Source organism: Gouania willdenowi, chromosome 9 (assembly GCF_900634775.1).
Source record: "Gouania willdenowi chromosome 9, fGouWil2.1, whole genome shotgun sequence".
Classification (NCBI taxonomy): domain Eukaryota; kingdom Metazoa; phylum Chordata; class Actinopteri; order Blenniiformes; family Gobiesocidae; genus Gouania; species Gouania willdenowi.
In genome coordinates this window covers 29,564,179-29,582,998 of record NC_041052.1, presented here as the reverse complement: position 1 = coordinate 29,582,998, position 18,820 = coordinate 29,564,179, and the positions used below count along the sequence as shown (strand labels likewise).

The 18,820-nt window shown below is 44.0% G+C and overlaps 2 protein-coding genes across 2 annotated transcripts; one reads left to right on the top strand and one right to left on the bottom strand.

Annotated features, from left to right (window-relative positions):
• Positions 1–2,947: 2,947 nt before the first annotated feature.
• On the bottom strand, positions 2,948–5,096 carry LOC114469843 (uncharacterized). Its single transcript, XM_028457679.1, has 3 exons — positions 4,356–5,096; positions 3,914–4,196; positions 2,948–3,776 (listed from the first exon to the last, which is right to left on the bottom strand). The coding sequence occupies exons 1-3, from the start codon at positions 4,640–4,642 to the stop codon at positions 3,072–3,074; spliced, it is 1,275 nt and encodes a 424-aa protein (XP_028313480.1). The 5' UTR covers positions 4,643–5,096; the 3' UTR covers positions 2,948–3,071.
• Positions 5,097–9,211: 4,115 nt separating this feature from the next.
• On the top strand, positions 9,212–18,466 carry LOC114469931 (fibrinogen C domain-containing protein 1-like). The gene is made up of 9 exons (XM_028457836.1): positions 9,212–9,274; positions 11,279–11,357; positions 11,586–11,701; positions 16,518–16,866; positions 16,996–17,107; positions 17,187–17,323; positions 17,516–17,612; positions 17,729–17,908; positions 18,011–18,466. The coding sequence occupies exons 2-9, from the start codon at positions 11,280–11,282 to the stop codon at positions 18,295–18,297; spliced, it is 1,356 nt and encodes a 451-aa protein (XP_028313637.1). The 5' UTR covers positions 9,212–9,274; position 11,279; the 3' UTR covers positions 18,298–18,466.
• Positions 18,467–18,820: the final 354 nt, after the last annotated feature.

Below are 18,820 nucleotides of genomic sequence, written 5' to 3'. Positions count from 1 at the left end.
CCAAGGACCTCCCTCTGAAGGTTGAATCCAGGAAGCTAGCGCCTCGGTTCATCGGCCCCTTCCCCGTGGAGAGGATCATCAGTCCGACAGCGGTACGTCTCACCCTTCCCCGAACTATGAAAATTCACCCCACGTTCCATGTCTCGCAGGTCAAGCCCTCCAGGGACTCCCCCCTGGCTCCTCCTGTTCCCCCCCCCCCCTCCTCCCAGGATGGTGGATGACTCACCCGCCTACTCGGTTCGGCGCTTGCTGGATGTTCGCCGCAGGGGTCGCGGCCTCCAGTTTCTCGTGGACTGGGAGGGATACGGGCCTGAGGAGAGGAGCTGGGTCCCCCGCAGTCGGATCCTTTGCCCAGACCTGATCAGGGACCTCAAGCGGCGGCGTCCTGAACGTTTTGGTCGTGCGCCTGGAGGCGCACGTAGGAGGGGGGGTACTGTCATGTCCTCTACTTCTGGCATCTCCTGAAGTGGTCCGTTGGCACCATCTGGTGGTCTCCATGCCTCACTGTCCGGACTACTCACCTCTAATCTTCAGGATTGCTTCCAGCTGCGGCGGGGAGTGGTCTCCCCACCTGCAAGTATTCACACCACTACTTAAGACACTGGCAGACCACAAACCGACGCCAAACCATAAAACATTGCTCACTCAGACCCTCTCCGCCGCTGGGATCCCTTCTGCCTCCTTCATCTCTGGAATCTCTCTGCTCTCTCCACCCTTCAGCTGGTTCCTCCCCACTCCTGTGCCAGGCTCCTTCCTTTCGTCTGTGTTGGCTGCAGCTCGAGCGTCTCAGTGTTCCTGCCCATTCGGGGTTCAGAGGTTTTCTTTTGTTAGTTTTTGCCCTTTCTTAGCTTATGCCTTTAGGCCTAGAATTTTGGTTTCGTCAGTAGTTTCCTGATTGTTCTTATTTAACCTTAGTATTAGGTCTCCCTCAGTTTGCTCAGCACTTCCTTAGTTCTCCACTACCCCACTTAGGGCGCTGGTTGGTTTTATGTTGAATTCTGTTTTGTGAAATAAATCAGTTACTTGTATTTGTGCCTCCTGTTGTGCTGTCTGCGCTTGAGCCTCAGTTCTGTCTCGTGACACTGGACTTCCCAGTGACTCGTTCCCACGTGTACCTAACTCTGACCGGCCCCCCAAGCCACACCTGTGGCTTCCGGTTTGAACTGATATCACATATCTTTATATAGTATTTAAGTTTAATAGAATTTGATCTGTTTGTTCTCTGTTTACTCAGTTTATATTTTGTATTTTATTTCTGCTTACATCAACCCATTTAGTGTACTCTTTTATTGTTGATATTAAGCTGTTATTTCTCTTTTGTAAAATACTTGTTTAACCTCTGGTTTGTTATTTCAGTTGCTGAGAGCCAATAGTGGTGGTCCTGGTGGAGGGTTGTCGTGTGCTGTGCTGTGTAGTGCTTGTTTTTTGTCTCCACGTGTGCCTGAGTGTGTGTGTATTTGTCACATTTTAGGTGTGTATTGTCTTGAAATCCCCCACTTTCAACCATTGTTCTCACGCTGGTAAGCCTCAGCACTGGTCATTGTTGTTTATTTAATTTTGTTTTATAAAGACTGTTTTTAAAATATATTTTTCTAATAAACATGTTCAACTGGGAACACGTCTGAAGCTCCTTTAATCAACGGGCCTGAGTGCCTTGGGTTATACTTTTATTATTTTGTCTGCATATCATTAAGTACTCTATGTTCTTTTAAATATTACTATTTCCTTGGGTGAAACTCCCAAGGTGGCGTTGTCATTACTAATATTCTCTCCATTTTGCCACACCAGCAACAAACAGTATCTGCTGAAGGCCTCATACCAAAAACTCACATTCTTTCACATACACACACAGATAAGCTACATCTAATCAAAGCCAAACTCAAACTCACATGTAGACTCACATGCAGATACACACACACACACACACACACACACATACTCACTCACATTCACACCACACACACATACAGACACACACACCATCTGACGCACATACACTATCAAGACAGATATCATTGCTCCAACGTCTCCACTGTTGGGAGCGTCTGACTCCCTCCTTTTCTTTGATCAGGGTGAGACTTTTCTCTATCAGTATAAAGTTTAAGCTGTGGAACTTTTCAGTAGTTGCTGGCTGCTTGCTCTTCCTACAGGATGGAACACTCTTTTTTGTACTCTTTTCCATTTAGTTTATAGTAAATCCTTTTTTCATAAAATCATCATGCTTTGACTGGACTTCATCATTCAACCAGGGCACAAATCATGTCTCCAAATGAGGTCAACTGCAAATTTGCCGTGACACCACCAACAAAGCACCGGCTCCACGAGCTAAAATACGGTGCTCAGGTGACACCAATTTATTACTGGGCCAGGAGTGATAGGAATTATAATATTAATTATTATTAATATTACAGTAATTTGCCAAGAAGTACCATCTGAAATTGAGTTAAAGTGTTTCAGATCACTTAGTTATTTATTATTACCTTGTCATCCAGGGTTGTGAATTCTTGTCAAGACTGTCTACTCTCCATAAAATAAATCTTATGATTGTAGTATTTTCATAAACCACAGACACCTTGTAAAAGTATAAACATTTACAGTTTTTCTCGAATGTCAGGACACATTTCAGGAAACTGCCCTCCATTTTCTCTAAACTCTAAACACAAAACACTTTTCTCAAGCTAGCTCCACAAAAACTCGCAGTCTCTTTACAAAACGAAACTCTCACTCCAAAACCCAAACTTTCACCACAAAACTGTTGCTCCTATGGCCAAAACCAAACTTTGACAACAAAATGGTCCTCACAGCTTGCAAAAATGTAAACACTATTGGATATCTATCACACACTTCAATAAAAATTGAAAACACAATGTTCAGGGTGTGATGTTCTCAGTACCCCATCATTTGTATAGTAATCACATCTGTATAGTAATCAATAGTAAGTCACAGATTATTTTTAGGGGAACCTCATTTATTGACAACCTGTACAAACATACTTTTTCCAAAACAAATTTCAAAAGAGAACAAAAGCATACATGGGGATACATGTCACAAATTCTTACAGTAAAGAGGTTCTATGGGGCCTGTGGGGGGGCCTGTGCGGGGGACTGTGCACGGGCCTGCGCATCACGTCGTCGGGTGGGGTCAGGCCACAGGACCTCGTCCACATCGCAGGCTATGTTTTCCCTCGCCAGGCAGCGGGGGAAGAAAGCTCTGGCATGCCGGACCCAGCCTGAGTAATCCCCCACATCATCACAGGCCAGGTCCATGGCCCTGAGGAGGTTCTCTCTACTATATGGTTGCCGGTCATACACCTTCCACCGCCATGATGAGAAGAACTCCTCTATGGGGTTGAGGAAAGGTGAGTAGGGTGGCAGACATACATTGAGGAATTGTTGGTGTATATTGAACCACTCTCTTATCTGGTTGGTGCGGTGAAAACTGACGTTGTCCCAGATGATGACATAGATGGGAGGAGGCTGTGCTGGAACCAGATTCTGCTGCTCACGGTCAATCAGGATGTCCCGTAGGTCTCCCAGGAATGTGAGGAGACGCTGGGTGTTGAAGGACCCAAGGAGAGCCTGCCTGTGGAGAAGCCCTTCTGAGGTCATGGCTGCACATAGGGTGATATTCCCCCCACGTTGGCCAGGAACGTCCACAATTGCTCTTTGGCCAATTATGTTACGGCCTCTCCTCCGTCTCTTGGTGAGGTTGAAGCCAGCCTCATCCAGGAAGATGTATTCATGTTGTCTCATCATGGCGTCCAACCCCAAGATTCTCTGTGGAAATGAATAGAGTATGGGTAGTGTCACAGAAGGAGTACTACAGTACACTGTGGGCTACTGTGCAGTACAGTGAGCTTGTACACCCACTGTACTGTGAACAATCAACATTGTATACCCGTATGTATACTTACTTGCACATACTGGAAACGTAGCTCTTTGATTCTGTCCGAGTTACGCTCAAAGGGAACTCTATAAGCTTGCTTCATGCGTAGCTTCTGGCGACGGAGGACTCTGTCTATGGTGGCCAAACTGACTCTGTCAATACCTCCAAAATTTATGTTGTCAGCTATGACTCTCTCCTTTATTTCCCTGAGTCTGATGATGTTGTTTTCCCGGACCATGTCCACAATGAGGATCTCTTGCTGTGCTGTAAATAGGGGAGCCCTTCCACCATGATGTGGCAATCTTTCAACCCTATAGAAACAAATATGCTTTCACTCTTCAAAAAAAGACTTACAATCTACAATACAAACATCAATGGAAATGTCCAGTCTCCCAAAGCAAACGTAATGTGGTGAAACCAATTTAGATTGTGGGCTACAAACATTTAGACAAAGTAACTACAGTACATACCTGTTGTGTTGTCTGAATGCCCGAATTATGGTGGACACTGAGAACCTGCTGAGGTTGGGTTGGACTCTTAGTCCAGCTTCTCTCAGTGACATTCCATGGACAATGACATGGTCAATGACAGTAGCTCGCATTTCATCTGTGATGATTGTACGTGGTTGTCTTGCTCTTCCTCCTTGCACTCCTCCTCTCCCTCCTCGCCCTCCTTGGCCTGCTCCTCGCCCTCCTCTGACACGAACTCCGCCTCTGTACATTCTGTTGCCGTTTGGCACCTTCAGCAAACTGTGCATTCTAAACTGGCCTATATAGGTGTTGTCACATCATTGGCAGGTGTCTTCAATTTTGAGTCGTTGTGCATTCTCAAGCGGCCAATATGGATGGTGTCACATGTGTCTTCAATTTTGAGTCACAGTGTTTAAGCAATGACACCCGTGCTTTCATTGTGTTCAACTTTTGATGTCTGAGTCTACCATTTTGCATTGTGTGAGCAAAAGTGTGTTTTAGCAAGTGTGAAAGTGTTTAGCATAAGTGTGAATGTGTTTAGAGCAGTGCAAATGTGTTTAGAGTTCTGCAACATGTGTTTTGGCAAATGCAAATGTGTTCAGAGTTTTGTGAAATTGGAGATTGAGGTGAAATGTGTTTATAGTTAAGCCAACTAGAGGCCAGATTTATTAAAGTGTTTAGGCAACTGGTCATTGTGCTCAGAGATCTAGAAATTGTGCTTTAGCAATCGAGAAAAACTGTATTAATCAAACACGTTAAAACCTAACACAATAAATCTAAAAGAGCGCTACGCTCACTAAAATCTATGCTATGATGACGTGTGCGTGTGTGTGTGTGTAGTGAATATCTCCCCGACGCGGAGTGAGTTTGACCTGAAACTTAATCGACGGCTTCCAAATACCCCAAGTGTGTGTATCTGTTATTTTGGAGTAATTTGGTCATTTTCTAAATGCATATTTTAATTTTATTTTACTTATGAACGGAACAACAACTGAAACCTATTCAGCTTTTGACCTCAGAGTGTGAGGGAGCGCTAGCGCACCATCTATATCTATTTCACTACACAGCTCCTCACCCGAGCAAGAGTCACGTGTGCGGCCAGAGCCAATCGCTGCGCACACAGCAAAGCAGACACGTACTGTAAACACACGAGCGATAGAGAGGAAGACAGTTTAGACCGAAACACGGGAGCTCTCTGAATAGATCATTTGAAACCGTCAGCCACTGGTGAGTCTTTTGCAGGCAAGTTTTCCAACCCATTCAATACTCCATCTGGAAAACTGCGGATTCTCTGTGGTGCCGTGCGTGGAAGCAAAGCTCTGACCACTCGGTTCGAAGGTAAAAAATGATTTTTGTTTTTTAAAAAAAAGACAGCCGATTTGTACATAATACTTTAATTTACTTACAAAAAACTATAATTTTACAAAAACACAACAGAAAGATACAAAAATACACATAATGACTCCAAAAAAACATACATTACAGATTTAACACATTTATCATGTTCATGTCCCATAGAATTAAACCAGATAAATCACACACATTTATTTGTGGGTACTTTGCACCCACAAATAAACCCCTTTATAACACTAAAGAGTACAGAGTATGTACACCTCTTTGTACATCCAACCTTCAAACACATACTCATTTGGTCATAATTAACTCTACTTAAGCTCCCACATGAATGCATACTTCCGACGGGCACTGTACTAGTATATATAAATGTATATACACTTTAAAGGTAAAAGCTTAGTAGAGAAAGAAAAAAAGAAAGAAAGAAAAGTAGCATGATTTCAGTGTGTGTGTGCGTGCGTGTGTGTGGGTGAGAGGGAGCTATGATAAGATCAGTGTGGAACCATTTGGCTGCGATTACATTAGGCCGATTAGAATTTGAGATCCAGAGTACCTCCGTTCTGATGGGTCCGTGGTCGGTGATCCGTCTCTTGTGGCAGATGGGTTGTTGAAGGAAAGTCTGATAAGCAAAGCTTGGTTCTGGCTTGTGGTAGGACCAATGGCCCTGTTCCCATTGGTTCTGGAAAGTTGAAAAAAAAAGAAGTTTGTGTGTTCTTCACCACGGGTCGAGAACTGACTTTGCGTGGACTTCTTCAATGCAACCTGCTTTCAGGCTCAGCTCATATTACGCAGACATTTGTTCTTGTGTTAGTTCAGCGTTTCAACTCTTACAGCTGGAACAGGAGGTTTTTCTTCTCTGGATGTGCAAGCTTGTTTAAAAGGTCTGATGAAAGAAAAACTGTGTTACAAAGAAAATAAAAGATTACGGAAGACGTACACTGCAGTGAGGGCAGCAACCAGCGCCCTAAAATCCAATGATTTTAATTTTGTGCTTTGGTTATATCGTGGTCTAAGCAATTCTATTGGTTGACTTGTTTTCGGGAGCCAATCAGAAAGTTTGGGTGGTTCATGATTGTGGGCTGTGTTTTTATCATGTGGGTGTGAATGAGTGGCTGAATGAAAACCCCTTTGGAAAGGAAATGATAAAATAGCTCATAACACGGTCATATTATAACCTTCATTACGAGATGAAAGCAGAGATCATATTTTCCCGAACAGTTTGATGCAGACAAGATGTGCTTTATGTAAAGTTAAATGAGAGATATTCCTTAAATACACTTAAGTGTAAAAACAATTATTCTAAGGATTTCGTCGTCTTCTGTGACTAAAGCAGTTATTGACAGTGTAGAAAAATACATTTCAAATTCTTATCAGAAATTTGTGTCTGCTTTTAGAATGTTCTTGGAGAAATGCACAAAGGGAAAATATTCTGCCGTGTGCTTCAAGATGCAGCGGGGGAAGAACAAAAAGTTGTAAATTCCTGTTCTCAGCTCCTTTGTCTCTGTTTGAAAGGACGAAGGAGGAAACTGTTCCTGATCATAAGTGGTCAAAGAGTGTGCCTTGGTATCTGTCATAGACATGACCTCCTACAACGGGAACTAAAAGTGGGACTGTTTTTCATTTATGACGAGAAAGGGTTTGATAGAGTCAATCACCTTCATCTGAAACCCTCATAGCTTCTATTTAGGAACCAACAACTTCCAAAATAAGAGCTGGCAATGTTTGGCGGAGAAAGTCAGAGCCTGATTGTCTCGATAGATGGGTCCAGCCACAGCTGTCTTATATGAGGAGGACTTTGGTTGTTAACAACCTACCTGCCTTCACGCTGTGGCACTAGTTCACTATGTTGGAGCCTCCTGCAGCTTTGGTGAGGAGCAGCTACAGAGGAGACTGGTGGAATTCTTCTGGTGTGGAGCTCACTGAATCAGAGCGTCTGCTCTGTACCTTCCTGCGGTCGATGGAGGTCAAGGACTAATTGACCTTTGCAGTTGACTGTAAACCCTTTGTCTTTTAACGGCACAGCGCTACCTGTACCATAAGGAACTGTCATAGACAGAAAGAACATCTGTGATTTTAGGAAAAATCTAAAACTTTCTCTACAACAAATATTTGTTTCTGGTGAACCTGGATGAAGTTGATCTGTCCAACACATTAGGCTTCTACCAGTCTGTCCAAAATCCTTGGAGAAGTGTTTTTAATGCTCAGAGAGACACCTCCCAAGAGTTGGGCAGCATCAAAGAAGAGCCCCTATTCTGCAATCCCATGATTCTTAGCAGGCTACTTGGTTCCCTCACCATAGAGAGGGCCTTAACAACATCAGGTCTGCCTAAGTTGGAGGACCTGAGGATGGCGGGAGAGTGAACAAGTGCAGCCATGAGCCGGGACACCAGCCAAAGATCACTGTGTCTGCCAGAGAAGCTGTTGGGCGAGGGTAGAGGAGCTCTCCATGGTTATTTCAGGGAAGCTAAGGGGACGGAACCCCAAGAATATCAACCAGCCACACACAGTTTTATTCCACATCTGTCCACCAAAACTGCAGTTAGAGAGATGGAGTCAGACAACAAATTTCTCTCATTGGCAACACCAAAACTGACCTTTCCAAAGTGAAGAAGAAGTGTCTACACGATCACTGTGAAGGTCCTAAACTTTTTGTTGCTGGAAGGGTCATCTCCCAGAGGCAGCTGGAGGTCCCTGTACAAGGCCCTCATTAAGAAACACACTGTGGATCTTCAGTGGAGGGTGGTACATGGGGGTGAGGCCACAAACAGACATGTGGCACGGCTCAATCCTCAAACTCACAGTTGGTGTGTTTTGTGCCAAGCCGACTTTCAAAGATGAAAACTACAGAGAGAACTTTTACCTGCTACTACCACCTTCTCGCTGATTCTCCTTCACAACAAATTCTTCCTAGTCTGATCCCAGTTATAAAGGCCGTGTCATACAGCTCCGGGTGGTCACACATAGCTTCCACTCCGTGGATGAATGGGTGAACAGACTGGTGTCCATGTTGACAGCCTGACGTCATCGTCAACAAAGACTGATTGGCTTTTGTCATGCGAAACAGTCACAGGAGTTAAATATTTTCAACTTTTGCGAATGTACGAATATGACGAAAAATCTGGAGTGTGCTCGCACGGCCAATGCTCTTGATGCATGGCTCGGACCGCACCGCCGCACAGGAATGACTTCACCTCTGGGCCGCGTCTGTTTATTGACTTCGTATGGTCGCACGAACGCATCCGGTGTGAATGCAGCACAAGTCAGAGTGTTTCTTCTTGTGTGCATATACAAGTTGTACATAGACTTTTATTCAATCTGAAGTAATATTGGTTTTTATCAACATATTTTGTTTATTCTAAATATATCAATGAGACAATAGAGGAATTGATAAAGGTCAAAGGTCTCTCTCTCTTTTCTTTGTCTATCGCACTCCCTTCCTCTCTCTCTCTCTCTCTCTCTCTCTCCCTCCCGTCTCTTGCCCTCTGAGTCAGTGTGTGTATCCATGCTGAGCTGAGCGTGTTGTTGGTTCAGATCTGATCTGGTCTGTGTTGAATCCTCTTGAACAGGTGAGTTTCTTTTTGTTCAGCATTAGAACTGTTTTTAAAGTTGGATTGAAGAGTGAAGGAGCGTTGCAGATTCACCATGTTAAAGCTTAGAGATGTGTGTGTGTTTCACACTGTAAGTAGAAACTCATCATCAGTAAAGTAAGTGAACATCCTGTGATATCTTACAATTAAAACTCCACCTGGACAATAAAAATTAATTTTTCCTCTAAAATGAATTTGAACTAAATACAAGCTAATACACTTCAGCCTCCTCTGTAAAGTATAGCAATAAAGAGCTCTGAGAGCTTTGTCTCATGTGTTAGTTGTATTTTAGCCGTTGCTACGTCTTGTAGCACTTGTTTAAACACGTAGTTGATGTTTGAGGAGATTCTTTTCAAATTATAAAAAAAAATGGAAGTCATTTCCCAGTACTCACTGGAACAATCCTTATAAATACAGTAAAGTGTGAGTGTTGTTCTGTGGAGCTTTAAACTTCAAGCTGTCAGTGAGGCATTTACAGTCACAGTCAATCAGAGGATTAGAGCTGGGCATCTGTTACAGACACAGCAGGAGAGTATCTGATCAAACCTGAGAGTTCGGCTGAGTTAATCCAGTATCGTTCCGTCACAGAGTAAACAATTTTGTTGCCATTAAAACACAGGCTTGGTTTACCTGCTGCAGGCTACAGACACATCATTTAAAATTACACTAAAATGGACCAATCTACAGCTTTAATATGGGATTAAAGGAAATCAAACAGAATGTGATGGAGATGTTTCATTATGATTTTAAATGATTAGTACAGTGCCCGTCAGAAGTATGTATTCATGTGGGAGCATATGGGGTATATTTGTGGGTGCAAAATGTGGGTGCAATTTTCCTGGTTTAATTCTATGGGACATGTGCATGACTTCATCATCACTTTTATATTTTTTTGTATGGTGTATGGTGTATGGTGTGCGTGTGTGTATGTGTGTGTGTGTGTGACTCTCTATCTTGGACACAAATCTCCTTCGTTGGTTCTCTCTCACACACGCACGCTGCTGAGAAATGTGTAGCTTTCAACACAGCAGCCATTGCCGACAGTAACTTCCAGGTGAGGTCTGTCCGGTCTAAATAGCGACCGGTCAAACTAACATGAAAATAAACGTTTCGAAATGTCATCACCAAATAAAGAACAGTAAAAAAGTATTTTTCCTCAAAAGAGAAAAGAGAAGTCCACAGGAGCTTGGGCACGCACCGGAAGTGAGCTATGCAGTGAAATAGATATAGATGGTGCGCTAGCGCCCCCTCACACCCTGAGGTCAAAAGATGAATAGGTTTCATTTCGGGGCCGTCCAGAAGTGAAATAAAATTAAAATAAACTTTTTGAAATTACCAAATTACTCCAAAATAACAGATACACACACTTGGGGTATTTGGAACCCGTTGACCAAGTTTCAGGTCGAACTCGCACCGCGTCCGGGAGATATTTGCTCCACCCACACACACACGCACACACACACAGACCATCCTTGCTTTTATAGGTACATTAATTCTGGTCTGATTACATGTTTACTCTGTCTGTACTTTAAAATGAGACAATCACAGTCTCCATGTGTTTGAAAGCATCACTAATATGTCTTTATCCATCACCTCCATTTTCCGTGGCGTGTGCATTCACTTTGTGATGGTGAATTCACTTCCTGTTCTGCCTTAGACACGCCCACATTCTACCAGCAATGCTAGAATGGCCGATGGTTACAAAACTGCAGGAAACTGACTTGTGCTTTACAATTTTAACAAGGCCCTTGTGCTAATGAAAGTATGACTAACACAAGGTCAAACCATCAACGACTGGTTTTACTGGTTCCATCTTAATTGTGTGTGTGTGTGTGTGTGTGTGTGTGTGTGTGTGTGTGTGTGTGTGTGTGTGTGTGTGTGTGTGTGTGTGTGTGTGTGTGTGTGTGTGTGTGTGTGTGCGTGCGTGCGTGCGTGCGTGCGTGCGTGCGTGCGTGCGTGCGTGCGCGCGCATGTCTGTCTCAGGATGATGCTGAACGATCGTTGGACGATCATGAACAACAGCAGCTCTGAGCTAGGCAGTAAACAGCCAATCAGATGCAAGGTGAGTGAAGGCACATTGAAGAAAACATGGAGTGCATGTATGTGTCAGTACTTTGTAGAAAGAACAAAGTACACACTTTAATGTGTCAGTGGGGCACAGACGTGCAGGTGATGAAGAGTGTTAATCTGTTTCTCAAAGTGTTAATCTACAGCAGCTGCAGGTTCTCCTAATCCAACAGATTAACCTCACCAGAAGGCCTGGCCTGTGTGTGTTTCTGTGTTTTGCCAGAGGTGTTGCTGTGTCCTTTCTTGGGTCGTTGCCGTGACGACCAGTGTGTCAGTCATCACTGCAGCAGTTTTCCTCTTCGTCTACCTGAATGAGTACCGACTTCCCCTCACCAACAGGTGACTCAACAACACGCCTGTTTACCTGTTTACCTGTTGACATGTTAATCCGTATACTTGAGGGGTATTCCAGAAAGCGGATTATGGTCAAACTCTGAGTATGTTCAGGCTCAAATATGGGAAACTGAGTTTCCAATTCTTGGAAGCGAGGTAAGTTAAACTCTAAGTATGTCACCACGGTAAAATTGTCCTTAAACTGAACCTGTTCGCTGGCAGTTTTTGTCTAAAAGAAACCCTGGATTTCTAACTGGCTCTGTCCACCTGAACGTCGCTTCTCAAGGAACACTTTAATTTCCCTTGACACTCTTCTCAAACCACACCTTTGTAGCATCACACACCACAGAAGTGCTGCTTTATGTTTTTTTTTTTTTTGCAAACTAGTTTTCTTTACAACATTGGGGATGCACAGCATTGAAGGAAAGGCTTTGTATGCAGAGCAATCAGAAAGGTTGCTCCACATTAAAAAACCTACTGCCGTTTATTGTATAGTTCCCTGGATACAAACCTGTGGCAAATGTAAAGGGGGACATGTCAATATAAAGGAATACACCTTTAAGGCTGGACATTTACATTATTTCTTACTGAAATAAGGGTTGGATATATACTTATTGACCGAAGAGGGAGTGCCGCAACACTTGCTTGAAAGCATAGGTCATCTTCTTGGGACATCTAGAAGACGTCTTTTTTGGACGTCCAGACGACTGTGGCGACTAAATTACATTCAAGATCAATGTAAATGACGTGGCAATAAGCGGCTGTCACTGTCTGTAGAGCTGAGGCTGCAGCGAGAGGGCTGTACACTTCCTCAATTTATTGGGGCCAAATTAAAATGGCATAAGCCTTTTAAATTCTAAGTATATTTTGAGTGAACTCTTCCTTTAGTTACTCTGTCAGTTGATCATTTAAACGGCTGGAGAAAAAGTGTGCAGCACTCTTGATGCAGCAGCCCTGCAGTGCTGCTGCCAGCTCCACAGACCCGTTTGTCACATCATTGGAGCAATAAAGTGATGAAGTGACCAAAAAGCGCAACATTGTACAGCAACTATAGTCACTGAAATCACATTTGGCGCGAATGTACCTTTAGAATAGGCTCATGTTTGGCCGTCCACAAACTCGTGGCGGGTCTACTCCTCCACCAGCTTTGCTGTATCTCCAAACCTGGATATCACATTTCTTCCGCCCCAGAGAAACATCCACTGTGGGTCCCTTCGGAACTTCCGTACGGATAACTCAACTATCATCCGATCCAGTTCTTGATGTCCTCCTCGCTATACCGGTCGGATGTTAGCCAGCCTCTCTCGCTCGGCTAGTGCTGCTGCCGACCACAACTCAACTTTGATCCACGAACAACTCATCCACAAACTCATCACTGACTGTAAGTTTGACTTCTTCCTTTTAACTGAGACATAGCAGTAAGGAAACAACTTCTCCCAACTCATTGAATCCACTCCACCTGGGTTTGTTTACACTTGCAAACCATGTGACTTTGGCCGGGGTGGAGGTCTTGCGATGATTCACCGCGAGAATATCAAAGTCTCGCCTGTGTCTGCGCCGGTCTTCACTTCCTTTGAATCCACAGTATATGAAATCTCTGGACCTACTCCCACCATCATTGCAACTGTTTACCACCTCCTCAATCCAACAGTGATTTTTTAAAATGACTTTGCTGCCTTACTTACTCATTTATCCTCCCTTTCCTCAAAAATAATAGTGCTGGGAGATTTTAACAATCACATGGAGAATATTTTATATCCTGCTTAGATAGTTAGATTGGTCTTCAGCAACATATTAACATTCCCACCCACTCAAAAGGTCAAATTCTTGATTTAATCTGTTGCTCCGGTGTCACCCTTCTCGACTGTGAAGCTGATGAACTCCCCATAACTGATCACTTTCTACTCTTATTCAATGCTGCAATCACCATTACTACCACTAAGCTCCCACATCTCATATAATTCCATAACATGAAAAATATATATCGCACCCTCACCTCCAGTATTGACCACCACCTAGACATAAATACCTGTTCCACCCCTGATGAGCTGGTTTTGCATTACAACACTACACTCTAATCCTTCTCTGGCTCCATTAAAATCCATGTCTGTTACATTCTATACTACTGCCCCTTGGTTCACACACGATCTCCGGCTCATGAAAGCCAGAGTTCGCCAACTCGAGCACCTCTATAAAAAACCTGCCTCACTATTCACAGACATGTACAATAACCACATCCTCCAGTACAAAGACTCCATTACTCAAACTAAATCATAATATTACTCTGGTTTAATCACTTCAAATAAAGGTAACTCCAAGTCTCTGTTTTCAATGAACTCACTCGCCCCCCTGACTCACTGCCACCTCAATCCAACCCTACCACATCCTGTGAATCCCTAATGTCATTTCTTGCCTCAAAAATCCAGAACATTCATCACCACCTCAGTCAGAACTTTCCTCTCCCCACCTCACCAGAATCCTTCCTATTTATTAATTTCTTTTCCACCTTCCAGCTCGCGCCTCCCTCTCTTATTTCTACCATCATCCACTCCTCGCTTATCACTGGAACTGTACCCTCATCCTTCAAAACTGCTGCAATAACTCCAATCCTGGAAAAAAACCTTTGCTGATCCTTCCAATTTCAATACCTTCCGTTCCATCTCCAATCTCCCCTTCATCAGTAAAATTCTTGCCAACTTCACTTTCACCTATCCCACAATAACCTCTATGAACAGTTCCAGTCCGGTTTCCACCCACTCCATAGCACAGAAACAGCTTTCTCAAAAATCACCAACGACCTCCTCATGGAAGCTGATTCTGGACTCCTCACCATTCTCATCCTCCTAGACCTGAGTGCAGCAGTCGACACCATCTCTCACACCACCCTTCTTAACAGATTAGTTTTCATTAGCATTACCCCTTAACTGGTTTAAGTCCTACCTCTCAGGCCGCACTCAGTTCATTCAGCTCCAATCCTTTAAATCAAACCCCTCCCACGTCACCCTGTGCCCCAGGGCTCTGTCCTGGGGCCCCTTCTTTTCATCATTGATCTCCTCCCCGTTGGCAATATCTTCCGTAAACATAGTATTCACTTTCACTGTTATGCGGATGACACCCAGCTCTACCTCACCAGCAAACCATCTTCTACCGCCCATCCCTTACAGACTGCATCATGGAAGTTAAATCCTAGTTACATCATAATCTCCTGAAACTAAACAGTGACAAAACAGAGCTTTTTCCTCATTGGTACAAAATCAATACTCTGCAAATCCAATAGTTTCTCCATCCAAATTGACAACTCCTTCATCTCCCCCTCCCCACAGGTAAAGAGTCTGGGGAGCAGATTCACTAAGATCTGAAATAAAGGGTGGTAAACCAAATGCATCGTTAAATCCTTTGCTGGCACTCTTTCCTCACTTGCTGCGAGGAATTCACTAACATTGCAGCACTAACAGCTGCGCGTATAGACGTGGTTGTGACCGCCCTATTTAAATGAACATTTTGCTCGTTCAACATGGAGAAGTGAGTGCACAGAAGCACAAAATGACATTTGAAGAAGTTCAATTGGAGGTTGGGGGACTTCTTGGTCTGCTGCACAAACATTTCATAATGAAGAAGAAAATAAACAAAGAAAAAATATGTATTTATATTTTTGGATTGACATTTGCACATGTTTTAATACCCCTAAACCTTTAATTTAGTGGTGTTATCTTCGACAGTACCCTATCTTACAAATACCACATCAATGATATCACCTGGTCTGCATATTTCCACCTACAAAGCATCGATCGCCTTTACCCCCATCACACTGCTGCTATCCTTGTCCACAGTCTTGTCACTTCCCGGCTTGACTAATGCAATTCCCTTTGGTCTCCCCAGCAAATCCCTCCATAAACTCCAGTTAGTCCAGAACTCAGCACCCTGCATCTTCACCAAAACCTACTCTTTCTCCCACATCACTCCTGTTCTCCACCAGCTCCACTGGCTTCCCATTCAATTTTGCATCCACTTCTGATCCTTCTGTTAACTTTTAAGGCCATTCACCACATTGGCCCCCCTCATCTGACTGATCTCTTCCATGTCCACAATCCATCCCTCAGATCCTCTTCCTCCATTCATATGTCCACTCCCCCACCCCACCTCACCACAATGGGGAGCTTTCAGCCGCTGAACTCACTACCTCTGGATCTCATGGACTCATTCTCACAATTCAAAGCCGGAGTCAAAATCCACTTATTCACAACAGCATTTCCCACCTGACAACCCCTGCCCTGTCACTGTGTTTTAGCTTCACTTTTACGATTGTTTTTATACTGTTTTAGCTTAACTTTAATTGTAGTTTTTATACTAGGCACTGTTGTGGTTTTATTATTATTATTATTATTATTATTATTATTATTATTATTATATTCCCCAAACACCTGCTTATTTCACCCATCAGGATGAAATAAATTGCTCTCTTGCAGCTCATTGCAATGGTAGCTTGTAATATCTTTGCTGCATTGATGATGGCTTTTCATCGCGTTCGTGCACATGACATAACTCAAGGTTTACATACTCAGAGTTGATTGACCCACTTCATACCTGCTGTAATGGAACCAGATACTCAACTCGGGGTATGCTGACTCAAAGTTTCTATAAAGCCTCCTTTCTGGACGACCCGTCCGTTTACCTGTTCACCAATTCATTTGTTTACCTGTTCACCTGTTTATCTGTATACCCGTTCAACTGTAGAGCAGTTCACCTGTTTATCTATTTACCAGTTCATCTATTTACCTGTTCACCCCTTCATTTGCTTATTTGTTCATCTGTTTGTTTACAGCCACAGGCTCTCTCCCTCTGTGATTTCGACCAGTCCCAGCGTTTCTGGCGCCCTGGTGACCGTGTCACGTGTTGCAGAGGGAGAGCCAATCAGCATCTTTCTGGACCCGAACTGTCCAATCCTCAGCGAGCACTTTCTGAAGTGGGAGGAGCTACAGCGCTCACTGCTGCACATCCTGACGAATCACAATGCAGAGGACAGTCGGGACAGTGGATTGGTGGAGCAGCTAAAGGTATTAGCAGGCCACGCCCACAACCTGAACCGAGAAGCTGATTCACTTAAAAGAGGTCAGGTGGTTTTGCAGCGACAACTGGAAGAAATGCAGAGTGAGCAGAGTCGTGTGATACAGGTGAGGAGGCTCCGCCTACAAACACAGTGCGGTGTGATTACACTTTAATAAGTGATCACACAGCGTGATGAGACACGCAGCACACAGTGAGAGGATGCTGACAACTCCTCTCCATGGTTATCTGTTTAGATGTTGTCTGAGGATCGTTCAAGTGTGATGGAGCTGTCACACAGCCTGCAGAGGGAGACTGAGAGTCTGAGGAGAGTGCAGAGTGAGTTGAACCAGGACAAGAGAATTCCAGGTAACACACACACACAAACACACACACACACACACACACACACAGACACACACACAAACTGAGGAGACCTCTCTATCAGCAAACAGACCCAAAGACTGCAGTGATCTTTTGGCTTCCGGCGTCTCTCAGGATGGAGTTTATTCAGTGTTTCCAACACACGATCCAAACGGATTCATGGTTTACTGCGACATGAGCACTGATGGAGGAGGCTGGACGGTACACACACACACACACACACGATAATTGTCCTTATTTATCACAATCCATGAGAGAAGTGTGTGAAGTGTGTTTTTGTTAATCTCTGATTTTAACACACTTTAACAAACTTTGTGTGAAGTCACTTCAGGTGCTCGAATGTCCAATAGTGTGCGTGCGTGCGTGTGTGTGTGGGCGTGCATGCGTGTATAGGTGATCCAGAGGAGGCAGGATGGCTCTGTGAACTTCTTCAGAGGATGGGAAGCCTACAGGGATGGCTTCGGGGTCACAACAGGAGAGCATTGGCTAGGTGTGACACACACACACACACACACACACACACACACACACACACACACACACACACACACACACACATACACACACACACACACACACACACTCTGAGCCGATCTCTGTGTTCAGGTCTGAACAGGATCTTCTTCCTTACTCGTTCTGGCTCCATGGAGTTGAGGATCGACATGGCAGACTTTGATAATTCCACTGCCTTTGCTCTTTACTCTGACTTCTCTGTGGGTCGGGACTCTGTGAATCCGGAGGAGGATGGGTTCCCTCTGATTGTGGATGGATTCTCAGGAACAGCAGGTTTGTTCTGATGACTTCGACTGATGGTAGTCAGTAGGCTCACCATGAGCACAGCCATTACGGTGTTGTTCTGCCCCCTGAAGCTGCTCTTTGGTGTCCCAGGCGACTCCTTCATGAAGCACTCTGGGATGCGCTTCACCACCAAAGACCGAGATCAGGACCAATCGGAGAACAACTGTGCGTCGTATTACCAGGGCGCCTGGTGGTACCGCAACTGCCACACTTCCAACCTGAATGGACAGTACCTGAAGGGTGGACACGCCTCCTATGCAGACGGGGTGGAGTGGTCCAGTTGGACCGGCTGGCAGTACTCACTGCGCTTCACTGAAATGAAGGTCCGACCCAGACCAAGACCTTCAAACCAGAGCCAACCCAGACCACTGTCATGAACCAGAAGCAGACCAGGACCTAGTAAGACCAAGAGCTCAGACATGAGATGGTCTAGGACCTGGAGCGTACAGATCTTGTGTGTTACTGTGTGTGTGTGTGTGTGTGTGTGTGTGTAAACGTTCCCTCAGACACTGAATGAAGGAGTGTTTGTAGGTTCATCTTTAGACTCTCAGGACCAGATGAATGACGAAGCCTCAAAGACCAGACGCTATGTCCAAAATCGTGTGTTAGTCTACAATCTTCTTGTCTTTTTTAAAAAATTGTTCCTTTTGTGCAGGGTTATTGTTGATTTAGTCTATTGACTATAATGTGACTCAGGTTTAGTCCATATGACTAGTTCAGTTATTGTCTATAGCTGACTAAATGACATTAGGATTTTAGTCGACTAAATCTCTCACAGATATTTGTATGAAGGTTTGTAAACTTACATATATATTTTACTCTTGTTCTTTGAACATCCAAGACTTTACTGAGCTTTTCTTTCATAAAACAGCAAATAAAAAATAGGACAAGTTATTGTTC